This window comes from Notamacropus eugenii, chromosome 4 (genome assembly GCF_028372415.1).
Source record: "Notamacropus eugenii isolate mMacEug1 chromosome 4, mMacEug1.pri_v2, whole genome shotgun sequence".
In the NCBI taxonomy this organism is placed as follows: Eukaryota; Metazoa; Chordata; class Mammalia; order Diprotodontia; family Macropodidae; genus Notamacropus; species Notamacropus eugenii.
In genome coordinates this window covers 143,096,115-143,113,165 of record NC_092875.1, presented here as the reverse complement: position 1 = coordinate 143,113,165, position 17,051 = coordinate 143,096,115, and the positions used below count along the sequence as shown (strand labels likewise).

Below are 17,051 nucleotides of genomic sequence, written 5' to 3'. Positions count from 1 at the left end.
AAAATCAAAAAAAGAGATGCAGAGGAAAAGTTAGGAAAAGAAATGAAAGTGATAGAAGAAAATTATGAAAAGAGAGTCAGCAGTTTGGTAAAGGATATAAAAAAAGTACTGGAGAAAATAGTTCCTTACAAAACAAAATTGGCCAAATGGTAAAAGAGGCACACGAGTCCACTGAAGAAAAGAACTCCTTAAAAAAGTAGAATTGACGAAATGGAAAAAAGAGGTACATTGAACTCACTGAAAAAAATAATAACTTAAAAATTAGAATTGGATAAGTGGAAGCTAGTGACTCCACAATACTTCAAGAAACAATAAAGATCAAAAGAATGTATTTCTATATTTTCTTGACACTACTCTCTTTTTCCTCATCTTTTTCTTATTTCTTGCTCTTTGTCTCAGATTAGAATTACAGCAGTCACTCCTAGCTCAGATGCCAATACTGATTGGCATTGAAGTTTTACTTTGCTCTGCTTTTTAGGCTGAGCTCATTTACCCCTCCCTTAGGTAGTGTGGTGGCCTGGAGTACTGAGGGGATCACCGTGCTGGTGCCCAGCTTAATATGAACACCAAGTTGACTTTAGCACAACTACTACTCAGACCTCCTAACCTCAAGTCACCAGGCATTACCTCCTCAACAGAAGGGACTATAGGTTCTACTACACCTAGCTTTTCCGACCTTTCTGAAAACTTTTTTCCCCAATCTCCTTTTGCTTGGTCATCATCTTGATCTTGTCCACTAAATGTGAATTTCTTCTGAAGCTCTTTTCTTGACTCTTTTCTCTTTATACTTTGACTTGGTGAGCTCATAAGCCCTCCTAGGTTCAGTTATCATCTCTATGTAGTTGACTCCCAGATCTACATATTTAGCCCCATTCTTTCTCCTGAGCTACAATTATAGGACCTCAAACTGTCTTGAATATTTTGAGCCAGATGTACCGTAGGCATATCAAACTCAGCATGTCTGAAACAGAACTCATTATCATTCCCTTAACCTTCCCATCTTCCATTCTTTTATTTCTCTTGGTGGTACTGTCATCTGTCCAGTCCCTGAAGTTTAACACTTGAGGTAATCTTTGATTTCTCACTCTCACCTCACATGATAACTCATTTCCAAGATTTTACATCTGTCTTCACAGCATCTCCTACACCTGTACCCCTCTTGCCATTCATATAACTACCACCATAGTTCACTCTCTCAACTACCACTTTTCTTCTGGACTAATACAGGAGCCTCCTAACTGGTTTCTCTGCCTTAAATCTCTTTCTGCTCCAGTCTGTCTTTCACACAGCTGCCAAAGTGATTTTGCTAAAGTGCAGGTGTAACCATGTCATCCATTAGTACGTCTAGGATCAAATAGAAACTCCTCTGCTTGGAATTTACTTCCCTCTATGGCAGCCTGCTTGCTGTTCGTCATATATGATACTCCATCTCCTGGCCCCATGTACTTTTTCGCTGGCTATCCTTCATGCCAGAATTACTTTCCTCATACTTTTCCGAATCCCAGGTTTTCTAATTGGATTACCTCAGAGGCCACCCTGCATAAAACCTTTCTTGGTCACCGTGTGTGTTGTGGAGCTATGGGGGAAAGAGGGGGAGATGTATGTGTTTTGCATGTACTTGTAGATGTGCATTAGAATGTAGGCTTTTTAATGACAAGATTTTTTTTTCTTTGTAACACTAGTGCTTGACATATAGATTTAATAAAATAGTGATTTCTTTCTTGATTTAGTTTATTGCAAAATTATGAAAGTTGATTTTCACAAAGTTCAAGGTTTGTTGCAAATCAGATTGCACTTTAAAGCTTAAATATATTTGCTTTGTATCTTTGATTAGAATCACTAAGGCTGTGATCTTTATGTTTCCTGTTGATTTAAAACCTTGACTAAGACAATTCCAAATGACCTATGATGAAAAATGCTAATCCATCTCCAGAGAAGTATACTTTTTTTACTTTAGTTATTTTTTTGTGTCTGTATTTTCTAACATGGCTAATATGGAAATATGTTTTCCATAATTTCACATGTATAATCAAGGGTGATCAATATCATTGTTTGCCTCCTCAGAGGATGGGGAGGGTAAGGGAGAGAGGGAGAAACTTTGAAACTAAAATTTTTTTTGAATGAATGTAAATTTTTACATGTGGTTGGTAATTAGTTAAAGTAAATATTTATTTTTAAAATTGAAAAATAAGCTACAAGCCAGTGGGGGATAAGGAGTATCTTTGGCTAGTTGCCTTTACTGATTAGAGTTTTTAAGGTGTAGCTTACAATTGTGTTTATTTGACTATCCTGTCATAAAATCTTAATCACATTTACTCATTTTGATTTTAGATTTTTTTTTTGACTTAAGTTTCAGTTCCTGAGCTTTTCTAATTCAAGGAATGAGAAAAACAACCTTAATATAGTTGAGATTATGAGAAAAGTAACCATATATATTATTAGGGATTCTCTTACTTTATTTTGCCCTGTTTTACTGTCTTGACTAGCTTTATTGTATTATGTCCCATTTAATCTGAATAAAGTATTAAATATTGTTAAAATTACAAATTCTGTGTCAAAATATTAAGGAGGGATGGTCTTTAGAAATTTTTTAATGCATGGCACCCACAGTTTTCATAATCTGGTTTATTTTTATCAATGACAAATTTTATTCAGGGTGCCATGACGATTCTGTTTCTAATAACTCTTAGTAAATTGAAAACAAATATTTTGATTTTTCTGTTGGAAAACATTGACTCCAAGGCTTGCTTGATTAACCAAAAGATTTTGTAAAAGCCTTAACATTGTCTGCAGATGGATTATGATTAAGTAGAATAGTGTCTGAGACCTCTCATTTCTGTATGGACTTCATGTGATCTAAATGAAATTTAAAAATACCTTTTGAAAAATAAAAAAAATATTTTGAGAGCCAAGTTGGCAAAAAAAAAAAAAGTACTTCACATTCGTAGAGGTTGTGAAACTTTGAATTTATATGTAAGTTGGTATAGAGTAGGCTTTTAAGGTATTTTAATATCTTAATTTTGTATGTGAGAGAGACAGCATGGCATAATGAATAGGGAGAGCTGTGTGTCATTTCATGTTCTGTGTCTGACACATACTGTAAGAACCAGGATAATTGCATAATCTCCTGGTGTTCCAGGCAACTATTTAAGACCAAAAATTGCAAAGCAGGTGCTGATTTGCATCAGTTAAGGGAGTTCCTCATGGGGAAAGTAACTACATGGTCTTGTAAAGCAAAACAAAATGTGTGTGGTTTCCTATTTCAGATGTAAATATAACCGATTTACTGGCATGGTTAAAAATAACGCGTGGAATATAACATTTCTTTGTATATACTTTTAAACTTTTTAAAAATTCTTTTAAGAATTAAGAAAGTTATAAGTGGTATGGTCCCTTTAGAAAGTTTATCATACACTGTATTTGGAAATTAATGCTCTGTCTCTTTAAACTTTTTAGCCCTTTCTTTTAACATATGGTACTGTGCAACCAAACTTAAGTATGGTCATTCCCTCCCTCCCCAGTTCTACAATCACCACTCAGGACTAGCTTGGCTGCGATATGACTTACTGATTAGCTCTTTGTCTTGTCAGTCAAGCCTTTGTGTGTGCTGACTGTTTTGTCACTGTAGTGGTGTTCTCTTGTGTTGGGGATTTTTCTTGGATAGAAAGAATGCTTTTAAAAACAGCTGCCATGTAATTTAACTTAGTTTGCCTTTAAAGGGAAATGTCTCGTCTCTGGTATGGGAAGAAGGGAAGAAGACACCAATCAATTAATCACAAATACAATCTGGTAAATTTCAGTCTAGCATTTTGATTTTTATATTAGCTTACTTTCTTGTGATAATGTGGTGCAAAATGAGCCACATTTTCTGAAAGTTTGAGGGGTGCTCATTACCTGAGCGTAGGTAATGTTTAGAAAATATCAGATTTCATAATGTAAAAATATGCTATCAGATAATGTTGTCATATTGTTATATGTAGTAATTTACAGCATGTAATTTTTATTTTGAAACATAATCATTTGAGCCAATCTACAAATAGAAAAAAATAAAACTCTGAATTTTTGTTTTGATTGGTTTTAGTGGCACTTTTTAAAATCTTTTTTTTCTAATTTTCACTTACAAGATTTAAAATGTTAAGAATTTTATTTTTTAAAAGAATACATAAATCTGTTTGTTCATGTTTTGGAATCATAACTTTACATGTCATCATAGCTCAGAATAATTGTTAGACTAATGGAATAGAGTATAATTTGTGTAGTAAAGCGTTTAGAGAAATTATAAGTAGAATATGTAAAGTTAGAATTTGTAAAAACAAGAAATTGTTTTATAAAATTGTTTTCTTCCAAAATTTTATTCATAGAATTTTTTAAAAGCCTTTTATGTAAATATTCAAACTATAAAAATTTTAAATAATTATTTTATGATAGAATTTTAATAACATGAGAATGTCTTTTTGTTTTTATTCAGAAGTCCATCATCAGAAATTGGATGCTAGTAGAGCTGAAATAAATACTTAGAATAGTTAAATCTGAATGGTTGGAAAATGTTATATTTTGTGGAAAACACCTTTATTTTCTGTATTGGCATTGTTATACTTTTTTTTAGCAAATAGTTCAGTCTTGCTTTGATTTGGGATCTTACAGTTTTTATAAACGTCTTGTAAATTAAAAGGTATGATACACATGCTAATCATTTTCATCATACTATTAACATAGAAGGTATTTAAGAGAGAACTGAATAGATTCCATATAGAACTGACTCTAAACTTAGAATTTTAAAAAAATACTTCCTTGATATTTCTTTATTATCTTAATTATTGAACATGTAATATTAACAGTTTCTAGTTAAAGATTCTATTTCCATTGAATTTATGTTTTATGGTCTAGGATTTCTTTCCTTTTTTCTATATTCATTTATTCAACAATCATTTATTGAGTTAATTTCTTTCCCATGCAGAATCACTGCCCTTCTCTGTATGGATTATACACATAGTACTAATAACAATTCATATTTCTGTAGCACTTTTGAAATTTACAAAACACATTCACAAGATTGTTGTGAAGGGTGGTAGGATTTTAATGAGTCATCAGGTTTTGTACAGTCTCTTCTACTATTTATCCTTTTGGAGGGGAGAGATTATTTAAATTGATACATGGTAGTGTTGATCTACGTTCTCATCTGTCGTTGATAATAGATCAGTGGGTGCTAGTTCTGCCCACGATAGTTTCTACTACTAGCTTTGTTCAGAATAGAAATGTCAGGTTCGTAAAACCTTCAGGTATTTTGATTACAAATGCCAAAGCAAAATAAAAATGCTATGCTTTCTTACCTCACCTGGAAAGAGTCCATGGCCGTCGGGGTGGTTGTTGTGTTTGTCCTTCATTCTCATAGAGGACCATGACATGAAGATGATGACATGACTTGCAGTTGACTTTGGTTGGGTGAGGGAGGGCTGTGCAGGTCACCACCCTCACTTTCTCCATCACGGTGCATGGTAGATAAAATGTCATTTGAAAGTATACTAATAACTGTCATAGACTTGAAATCTCTGCAGCTAAGGAAGCTTAGTTTGGTGGATCACCTGAGTTCAGTAGTTCTGAGCTATAATAGGGCTAAAGCCAATCTTATGTCTACCGTAAGTTCAGCAGCAATATGGTATGCCCTCAGGAGTGCAGGGCCACCAGACTACTTACTAAGGAGGGGCAAACTTTCCCAGATTGGAAATAAACCAGGGCAAAGCTTCTGTTTGCATCAGTTGCAGTTCAGGCCTCTGAGTAGCCAGTGCTTCCATCCTAGACAAAGTACAGAAACCTAGTCAATTTAAAAAAAAATAAAACAGTAGCTTATTTTTTTAAGGAATAGACCAAAGAGAACAAGCATACCATTAGGAAATTTGATAGACCTTTGGCCTTTTCTGGTAATTTCTCTAAAAATCCCAAATTCTAACCTGTGGCTTAAAGACACTAAAGACTACCTTTTCTTTCTGATAGGCTCTCTTCTCAAGGATGTTGTGACTCTCCTTTTTGTTTCTCCTCCTCCCTGTTTGATTTCTGTTTCTCAGTCTCTTTTATCCATTCCCTTTTCTCTAGTCACATACTTAAGTTGAAATTAGTTGAGATTCTTACCATGTCTTGCTTTAAATATTTTAATAGCTTCTAATGATTTCTTCACCTCAAATTTCTCATCCCCCACTTCAGCCCCTCACACTACTGCCAAAGGAATTTTCCTTAAGTACAAAACTAACCATGTCCCTACCCTACTCGGATCAATTCTAGTAGCTCCGTATTGCCCTAGGATAAAATAGACATTCCTTGGGTTAGCTTTTAAATCCCTTTATTCCCCTCTCATGCTATCTAATCGAGCCAAATAGGCATTTTCACTTTTACACCCACACCCACACGCACCCACACACACCCACTCCATCTCCAGGCTTTGCTGTCAATGAGACACAGACACACACACACACACACACACACACACACACACACACAGACACAGACACACACACACACACACACACACACACACACACACACACACACACACACACACCCCCACACACCCCCACACCCCCACTCCATCTCCAGGCTTTGCTGTCAATGAACCACCTCCTTCCCATCATTACCATCCTAATATATGTAGCTTTTCCTGACCTCTACACCTCTTCTGTCCCCCTGCCTCGCAATCCCTAACTACTTTGTTTTTAACCAACTTGTATTTGTATTTCTTTTCTTTGCATTTCTATTCCTGACCTGTAGGTCCATGCTTGATGTTTGATAATATTTTTTAAATGACTGATTTAAAGAAAGAAGCCTCACTCCAAAACCAATAACAAATCATTCCTCTTTTAGGAAAGTATGCAGGTTTGTACTAGTACTTCTTACTTTCCTTCATATTTTTTTAATAGTGTCATTTATGTAGGTTCACATTTAAGAAATGTTAAGTACTAATTATTACTAGGTACTGAGAGGAAGATCAGAGCACTACCAGGGGGTTAATCTAGTAGAGAAGATGAGACTGTAATGAGTGAATGTTTTAGACTTGGGATCCAGGCTTGGTCAGTCCCTAGTGACAGTTGTGATCATAGTTTAGACTAATTAAGTTAATGTGAAAAAGTAAACCCTAAAAGTATACCTCCAAAGCTAAACCTTATTCCCCTCCTCCAGTTTTCACTGGTTGTCTTCCATACCTGGAATGTTTTTCTGCCTCATCTCTATGTTCTAGGTTTTCTATTCTCCCTCATGTCTAAGTTAAAAAGTCCCACTTAACGGAAGAGGCCTTTCCCATTCCTCCTCTCTGAGACTGTCCCTAGCTTATTCTGTATCTCGCTTATTTGTAGATAGTTTTTATATGTTGTCTCCTTCATTAAACTGTACACTCGTTAAGAGCAGTTTCTTGCCTTTTTTTGTATCCCAGCCACTTAGCACAGTGTCTGGCATGTGGTAAGTGCTTAGTAAATGCTAATTAATTGACTTGACTGATTCTAGGACAACACACACATCAGAACTTATGGTATAATGAAGAGGAAGGCTGAATGCTAGAACCTTGTTATGGCCATCCCTAGAATATTCCTTTCTGAAACCTGTATTAGTTCTTTGTGCTAACTTGAAAGAACTATTTTCACATTTTTGTTTATTGAGGGTGGCAGTTTAGGAACATCAGTGCCTTATTATTATCCCATCTTGACCTGAGAAAAAGCCATTTGCCCTCTTTAAGGAAAAAACTGTTTATTAGATTATTGTCTCTGAAATTTAGCTTTTCATTCCAGTGCTTAAACTTTTTTCTTTATCTTCATTCTCAGTTTGAGCTTAAAATTAACTTTTCATGTGGCTCTCTTCTTTTGCTACCTTTTTTTCTCTCCAGTATCTTTTGTATGATTATATGTATATTTGGCATCTTGTTGTGAAAGAAATTATTTTACCTGTTGTCATACTGAACGCAGAGTGCATTGATTTGAAAGGAAGAATTTAAAGTGTATTTATTTGTATATTTGGTCCCCAAAATGTTGACATCAAAACCTGTGATGTATTGTTGAGTGTTTCCATTTTTTAAAATGCTGAAATGCCATTAATTGAATGCAGTTTGTATATGAGACAGTCCATACAATAAATCCTCATTATATTTTTGTATTAATTAGGTATAGTCCTTATACCTAATTATGTATAGTTTCATTCTATTTTGCTGTAGGTCTTTGAGGCTTTTAGTGTGTCGATGGGAGAAATCCTGATTTTTATATATATTTTCACCATGAGTTTAGCTATCCTGTGTGCTCTTGGAGCCCCAGTTTAGAAAATATATCAATATATATTTCTGATACTACTAACATTTTTGTTTTTATTGCAACGTGTTCTCTTTCTCCCCATTACGATTTCTCCATTTTTTTCTGGCACCTCACTTCTTTTCTTCAATTGTCAGTGGAATTATTGTCTTCCTGTCTCCATATTCAGGTAGTGTCAGTGGCTGAGTATCACCGCAGGATCGATGCTCTAAATACTGAAGAACTGCGCACACTCTGCAGACGTCTCCAGGTGCCCCCTTCAGTAGTTTAAACCCATTTTTCAGAGGCTGAAACACTCTGTTTTTAGTGTCCTTCATCAGGACAAGTCCCATATTTGGTGGATTTGTTTTGGCTGCAGCACTAAAATAAATAAATAAATGAAGCAGAAAATTCCTTTTTTTTTTTTCATTAAACAGTACAATATATTGAAGAGATATGGAATTGCTTTTTCCATCATCTTTTCACTTTGAAAATATTCAAACATGTCAGAGGAATTTTCTGTCAATCAAGAAATGTTTTCATTACTCTCTTTCTCAGAGTGATGAGAACTTGTTGATTTTTTTTAGTTGTAGTTTAATATTGGAATCATACTTTTGGACTTTTGGGAATGAGTCTGTTAGGAAAAAAACTGCCTAAAAGTTATGGTTCTTTGAAAAGCAATTAGAAAATTTTCATTTAAGGCTTTTACTTTACAGCAAGCAAGTTTAAACATTTGCCTTTTAACATTTATTACTTTTCGATTTAATTAATGAAATAATATCAGGCTAATTCCCAGGAAACCAAAGGGGAAGATATTAAGTGTTCCTGGACCCCTCTTCTCATTGTCTTTGGCAAGTTTCTTGAGATATACACCTGGTTGACAGTGGGTACATTTTAGAGTTTTATTAGATAAATGCACCAGAACTAGAAAAATGATTTGAAACTATATGGAATGGTCCTTGTGCTTCAGAGAACTAGGAAGTGACATGATGAAACTTCTGATATTCACTTTTTTATCTTCAAGTAGTATCTTATTCCTTTCTATATAGAAGAGTGCTTTCCTGACTTTGCTACCTCTGTTGATTTTTTTTCCCTTTTTCTCCTAATGCTTCTAATGCTCTTTTGGGATTTTGGTTGTTTCGTGTTTGTTTTTAAAATCACATCATCAAAATTAGGGTGAAGTATTATGATGATGGTGTGAAAGGCATACTGATTATTGTTTCTCATTAAGAAACAGTACAGTTGTGGAAAACTTATTGGTTAAAGTCATTTTAAAATGTAAATATTGAGTATTTAATGAACAACATAATTTAGCAACTTTAATCCCAATGTAGTTTTGTGGAACAGCATTATTTTTTTTTACAATTGTGGTCGCCGAGTGTTGCTACATTTTAGTCATCTGCTCCAAATAGAGTGCTGTATATTTCCCAAATTATTGTCAGGTATGTTCAAGCAGCTTTTTAACAGTATACTTTAGTTTCTAATGTTAGTTCATTTTGATATTCTAAAGTAGCAATGTTTCGTTGGTAAAGTCCTCTTGCACTTTAAGCAAGGATTGAATTATATAAATTATATCTTTTGAAATATGTTTTTAAAGGATATATGTAAGATTTTTATTCATAAAAAATCCATTTATTGTGTTTTAAAAACTGGTTTAGTTTCTTTTTAGTTTAGTTTCCAATTTAAGTAGTAAGTATAGAATAGTTTTCAAAAAGTTACATTGTGGTTAAATTAAAATTTAAAAATTCCGTTAAAACCAGTTTTTTCTGACATCTTTTAGCATATTTTAGCTTTCAAAGGAAAGAGATTTATATGTTTTGTAAACATTTATGCTGAAAATAAAGGTGAATGAGATGAAAAGAAAGCAGTATACTTATGAAGCTTTGAATTGAAACACTCATATAGTTAAAGTAAGGTTTATCATGAATAAAGATTTCCTTTCACTTCAAGTCAGGAAGCATTCTCCACTCTATGAAGAAGCCCCACAATATTGTTGTTCAGATTCAGCACTAAAGGTGGGTGTAGCCCACCTTTATTTCTTGGAGGACAAGAAACATGTAAAAAATTTGCCTAAATGATTTTTTTTAAAATCCCCCATATTAAAGAATAGGATAAGTAATATTTAAAATTAGCTTGAATAGCCTACTATTTTTAGCAGTGTGCTTAGGTTTAAATACTTTTGTCACATAAGATCCTAAAGCTTCAGTCAATTTTCTAAAATACAAAAACTTAAAGATTTTTTTCCAGAAGCCTAAAACATCTTTTAATAGCATATTATTTTTTTATGTTAATATACTTTTGCTATTTGCTTTTTAGATTACTACAAAGGAAGATGTAAATTCAAAGCAAGCTACTCCTATAAAAGCAGACCTGGAGTCTGAAGCATTTAGACCAAATCTCAGTGATCCAAGTGAATTGTTACTGCCAGATCAAATCGAAAAGGTAAGAAATTAACCTAAAATGGTGTGAGCTAAACTGCAGATGATGGAACTAAATTTTTTCATTCTTGAACTGAAAACCTATATCCATGTTTTTTTTTTTTTAGTTGACCTGAAAGTTAAAGCAATTTGTTATTAGTACTAGAAAAAATTACACACACACACACACACACACACACACACACACACACACACACACACACAGAGTTATAGTTTTAGTAATATCGAATAATCTCAGTTAGAAAGATTGTCAGCCATCATCTAGATTGAACCCACAGTTTAGGCAGTGATATTACTATAGATAAACTTCTGCTTGACTTTCGTTGATAGGTAACTCACTGCCTCCTAAGGGAGCCTCTTCCATTTTTGAATAGCTCTAATTGTTAGGTAGTGTTTCCTCATATTGAGTTGAAATCAGACTGCAGTTTCCACTCATTGTGTATTCTGGTATCAAACAGAATAAGCCTTAATTCTCTACCATTTGACACCCATTCATATAATTTCAAAGCAATATTTAATGACTAATCTCCTCTAAATTAAACATCCCCTGGTCCCTTCAGCAATCCTTATGTTCCATCTTCAGCTTTTTTGATGCTTTTTCTTATATGTGCATCCATAAACAGTGTATTGCAATAGAATTATAACCTCCCTTTTTCTGGTCACTGTTTTCTGTTTTAATACTGAGATCATTTTAGCTTTCTTACTTCCATATTATCTTATTGATTCCATTTTAGTTTTCAGTACACTCTAAAATCTCAGAAAATTTTTTCATTAATTATTTTTTGAGTCCAAGTCTAGATAGGACAGTTTACAGTTATATCTATTAAATTTCATCCTGTTAGATTTATCTAGCTATTCTAGGCTATAGAGATATTTTTGGAACCTGACTTTGTCATCCACCTTGTTAGCTATACCTCTTAGTTTTTGTTTCATCTTCAGAATTGATAAGCATGTCAAGTATGCTTCATTAGAGTTTTGGTTTTTTTTTAATATTCAAGTATAGAAGACCAAAGCAGATTTGCTGGATGCTTTACTAGAGACCTTTTCCATTAAATTCCAGTAATTTCCAGTAATGCAGTTACAGATCCGCAGAGCTACTGTGATTCAGGCCCCATGGTAGCATGAGAAACTGTCTAAAGATCTTGCTAATACCTTAGGAAACTGTGTCTACAGTGTTTTCTGTATTGACCAGTCTGGTTATTGTGAGAAATAGAATAGTGCCTAGTCTGCTGTTTTTGATGAAGACATGCTGGCTCTTAATCACTACCACTTGCTTTTCTAAACACTCACAATTTATCCCTTAAACAGTACTCTTTAGAATTTTGTGATGAACCTAAATAAAGAAAGTCAAGATCAGGAGCCTTGTGGTTAAAGGACACTTTTTTCAAAATCAAGACATTCCTGGTTCCATTTCTCTTCAGGCCACTTCTGCTTTCTTGAATTTTTCAAAGATAATTGACTCCGTGCCCAGGACCCCAGCCTGCAATTCTCCTAGGCCAGTCACTTCAAACCTAGGGCAGTTTGATGTTCTTTTAAGATTTCTTCACTTGCATCAGAAATGCCTAGAAGAGTTGAAATCGGCGATAACCAAGTCTTAGGATTATTGCCTTTGGTTGAGAGGGATTGAAGTTAAAACAATATTTTGGCCAACTAGCATTTATTAAGTGTCTGATAGGCCCTGTGCTAAGTAAGGGCTACATATTTGACTATTTCTTCTTTTAAATTGTCTGTTATTCTCTTCTTTCTCTTATTTCTTATATAAGAAAAAAAATTTTTCCCCTTGGCATTTATTAGCATCCCCAAGTCAACTTGAGGTTGAATATATCCACAAAGAATATATTATATCACAGAGAGCTTTAATACTCTACCTTAATATCTTGTTCTCTAGAAACTTTACATCTTTTCTTGAAAAATAGGAAAGAGACAAATCATCTTTCTTAAACTGTAGGAAGGAGTTTGCATAATTCAACCAGTGATGGAGAAGCCTTCAGAAAGGGATTGATGTGATATTCCCTGAGGCATCATGGGAATTTAAGCGGGTGATTAGAGCTTTAGACATTCAAATAACCCTAGAAATAAAAAAATAAATAAATAAACCTCTACCACTGGCATTTATAGAGATGTTACACTGATAATAAAAATATATATTATTTATAACTTGTATGATACATACAAAACTGTCCCACTTACAGGATCACTCATGATCAATTATGAGAAATAGGACATTTTTGGCCAAGTGTTTCAGTGCTCTTATAAATATATTAATCAGGAAGTATTTTGCTTCTTAGCCTACTTTCTGTCTAATCCCTACGTTCATTAATTTGCTATACCACTTTATAACTTATAAATAAACTGTGAGATGGAACATTTCATCTCATTTTACAAATCAGGAAACAGATCAGTCGAAGCAGTGGAATTAGGGTGAGAATTGAGCTTTTCTGCCTAGTTCATTGCTCTTCTCCTAACTTCATGCTTCTTCTCACTTCACTTTGGTTGGTCAGCAAGCATTTATTAAGTACCTACTACTATGTACCAGGCACTTGAATTGTTGGGGATATAAAAAGAAGCAAAAGATAGTCCTTACCTTTGAGGAACTTATATTCTAATGGAGGAAACAGCAAACAAACACAAGTATAGGAAATAATTAAAGGAGACAGTTAAGATGGAGTTGGGAAAGGCTTCCTGCAGAAGATGACATTTTAGATGGTTATTAGAAGAGGCCAGAGAAGTCATCAGGTGGAGGTGTGAGACAGGAGAACATTCTAGGCCTGGAAGCAGGAGATGGAATGTCTTAATCATGGAAAAGCAAGGAGACCAATGCCACTAGATTAAAGAGTATTTAGGGGGAAGGTGTAAGAAGACTGGAAAAGTGGAAGGGGGGACAGGTTAAGAAGGGACTTGAATGCCCAGCAGGATTTTGTATTTGATCATGGAGGTGATAGGAAGCCACTGGAGTTTATTAATTGGGAGTTAGCAAGAGTGTGTTACATGGTCAGACCTGTGTTTTAAGAAGATCATTTTGGCAGTTGAATGGAGGAGGATGGACTGGAATAGGCAGAGATTTGTGCCAGGTAGACCAGTCACAGGCTACTGAAATAGTTTAGGTGTGTAGTGGGTAAAAATCTGACATAACTAGAGAAACAAAGGTTCAAGATTCTGAGCATATTGATATTAAGCAATGGAGCTCAACCTGGACCCAGAATGCATAGGGAGATAGATTTTTATGCATTAAAAACAAACAACAAGCTATAAACCAGGGAACAAGATTAGGTAATTTGATTTCTCATTGGAGAAAAGATTAGGGACATCCCAAGTAGAAGGGGGATGAGCCTGAGTTTCTGGAGTTGGGAATGCGGAGAGTGACCAGGTGGACTTACCCAGACATAAAACAGCATGTCACTCAATTCCTATGTTGAAGTGGAATTTACAGGAAAATGAAACTTAAATCTCAAAATGGAATCAGTTTGCTTCCCACAATTCCCACCATTCTCTTAGCTGTGAGGAGATAAGGGCCTCCACTAGGGTGGTGGTCATATCATAGGAGACAATAGGGGCTATTTGAAAGATGTTGGAAAGGTAAAATCAGCAGAATTTGGCAACAGATTGAATATGGAGGGTGTGAATGACACCTAGGTTGTGAATCTAGAGGCCTGGGAAGATGGTGGTGCCCTCAATATTGGTAGGAGAGTTTGGAAAGGGGTAGGTTTTGGGGGTAAAATGACGAATTCAGTTTTTGAACATGTTAAATTTAAGTCTACAAGGACAATCCAGTTCAAGATGTTTGAAAAGCAGTTGGAGTTGAGTCTGGAGGTCAGGAGAGAGGTTAGGGCTGGTTAAGTATATGTGAGTGTCATCAGCATAGAGATGATATTTTAAATCCTTGAGAGTTGATGGGATCAGTAAGTGAAGTAGTATAGAAGGAAAAGAGAAGAGGGCCCAGGACAGAATTCTTTGGGACATCACAGTTAGTGGCATGACCTCATTGATGATCCAGGGGAGAAGGAGCAAGCAGTCAGATGTATAAGAGTTTCAGGAGAGAGTAGTCCTGAAAACCTGGGGGAAAAAGATATCAAAGAGGAAGAACTGATTGACTGTGTTGAAGGCTTCAGAAAGGTCAGTAAGGATGAGGATTGAATATAGGCTATTGGATTTAGCTATTAAGAGATCATTGGTAACTGGAGAAAGCAGCTTCAGATGAATGATGAGATTGGCAGCCAGATAGTATAATTAAAAGGGTGGGAGGAGGGAAAGTAGAGGAACCTATTATAGATTACCTTCTCAAGGAGTTTAGTCAGAAAGAGTAAAGAGATAGAGGACGATACCAGAGACAGAGGGAAAGAGAGGGTGTTTCTTGAGGTTGGGGGAGACACACTGTTTCCTGCTGTTAGTAGGCTGTGGGCAAGGAGCCAGTAATCAGGGAGAGACTGAAATTAAGTGAAAAAGTAAGAGTAATAAAGGGGACAGTCTACTGGTGGTGATAGTTTCCATGTGGCATAAGTAGCAGGACTATAACAAAAGATGGTAACTATTTAAATAATGTTAATTAATACTTTGTTGTCCATAGCTCACTAAACATCTTCCACCACGAACCATTGGCTATCCTTGGACTCTTGTCTACGGTACTGGGAAACATGGTACAAGTTTGAAGACTCTATATCGAACAATGTTGGGTTTGGACACACCAGTGCTGATGGTGATTAAAGACAGTGATGGCCAGGTATGAAAAAGATGATCGTGAATAATAATAGCATCTATGTCCCAGGGTTATTGTGAAGATCAAATGTGATTAAAATTATAAAGCGTTTAGTATGGTGCTTGGCACATGGGTGCTATATAAATCGTTGTTAATATTATTTAAAAAGACTTTAGTATACATCAGTACAACAAATTTATACATGAACACATCTCAGTGCAATCAGATTTCGGTATATAAATGAGTAGAATGCTTGAATTAAAATGAACTATCTAAGTTTGGTTGCATTTTATAAGGAAAAGGAAAAGGCAAAAATAGTCCCAAAAAATCATTTAAAATAAGTTTTTTTAAAATCAAACTTATTACATAATCTTTTTAAAGAAATTGCAAACTTGACTAAAATCATAGCCACTTTTTTTTCTGAACAAGAGAAAAAGGTCGTAAACAAATGGATAATTGACCTGATATTAGTTTCTTGACTATCCAAGTATTCACTGGGGGAAAAGAATGCATGCAGAAAATCCTTGTAAGTGGAAGGGGATGCTTCATCCAGATACACAAATCCTCTTATGTGACTTAGTTTTATTTGACTATGATTTGCTCCATTTAGATGAACTTAACCTATTGTAGTTCCACAATTCTGTTGTACTTGTCAGAATAAGTAAAACTTTATAGAAATTTTCTTGTGCCTAATTGTTCAAATTGAGGTTTGAGAATTACAAATGTTTAGGAGATTTTTTTCCCCTGAGGCTTTTAGCACATAGATTTTAAGGTTATACTATAAGGATTCCAGAGTACTCCTTTGCTATTCTATTTCTTATGTCTTCAGTTAGTGTGAAATACTACAGTAACTTGTAAGTCAACAAAGCAGGAATTGTGTTTTCTTTACTTCAAGATAAAATTGCATTCTTAGGTTCCCTCAGGTGTTTTTAGCACTGGATAGGATTATTGTCCACTAAAGTGTCAAGCATTTCTTGATTGAAGGGGTGGCATTCCTGTTTTCTTTTTGTTGTAGTTTTGATATTTGAATACCTGTGGCAGTCACCCCCATAGAAAGAGTACACTCAACACAACATTATTTCTGTGTTCTGCATGGTTAAATTTGAAGGTATCCAGACACATTATTTTGTTAATATATATTGATTATGCCTACTAATGTTATGTATCATTTAATAATTTTTATGGTTAAGCTTAGAATTTTAGGGCTAGAATTAGGTAATTAGCTTTTATTACTTACATTTAGAAAACTAGTTGTTATTCCTTATATTTTATTTTCATTAATAGGAGACAAGTGGATAGAGTGCCTGGCCTAGAGTCAGGAAGACTTGAGTTCAAGTATAACCTCAAATTTTTTAGCTATGTGACCTTGGACAGGTCACTTAAACCCCTGTGGGCCTCAGTTTCATCATCTGTAAAATGGTAATAGTCATGCCTGTCTCTCAGGGTTGTTGTGAGGATCAAATGAAATAATATTTGTAAAGCACTTAGCACAGTGCCTGGCACGTCCTCGGCACTATGGAAATTATTAGCATTATTATTATCGTTATTGTTATTACTGCTGCTATTTTTATAATATGGGATATTCTGTCAACATCCTACTTTTCCCCTACTAAAATACATGTGTAGTTTGTTACATTCTGACTGTGTTTGCTGTGACACTAT

At 34.8% G+C, this 17,051-nt stretch overlaps 1 protein-coding gene across 9 annotated transcripts in view; it reads left to right on the top strand.

Annotated features, from left to right (window-relative positions):
- OXR1 (oxidation resistance 1) overlaps positions 1-17,051 on the top strand; it is a 588,329-nt gene that overhangs the window by 563,757 nt on the left and 7,521 nt on the right. For 5 of the 9 annotated variants that reach the window (XM_072603286.1, XM_072603290.1, XM_072603291.1 and 2 more), the window contains 3 exons: positions 8,449-8,529; positions 10,575-10,700; positions 15,261-15,413. In XM_072603286.1, the coding sequence (XP_072459387.1) occupies positions 8,449-8,529; positions 10,575-10,700; positions 15,261-15,413 (360 nt within the window). Of the gene's footprint in view, positions 1-3,596; positions 3,790-8,448; positions 8,530-10,574; positions 10,701-15,260; positions 15,414-17,051 lie in introns of those variants that run through there. The other 4 variants (XM_072603288.1, XM_072603289.1, XM_072603293.1 and 1 more) reach the window with 3 other exon arrangements.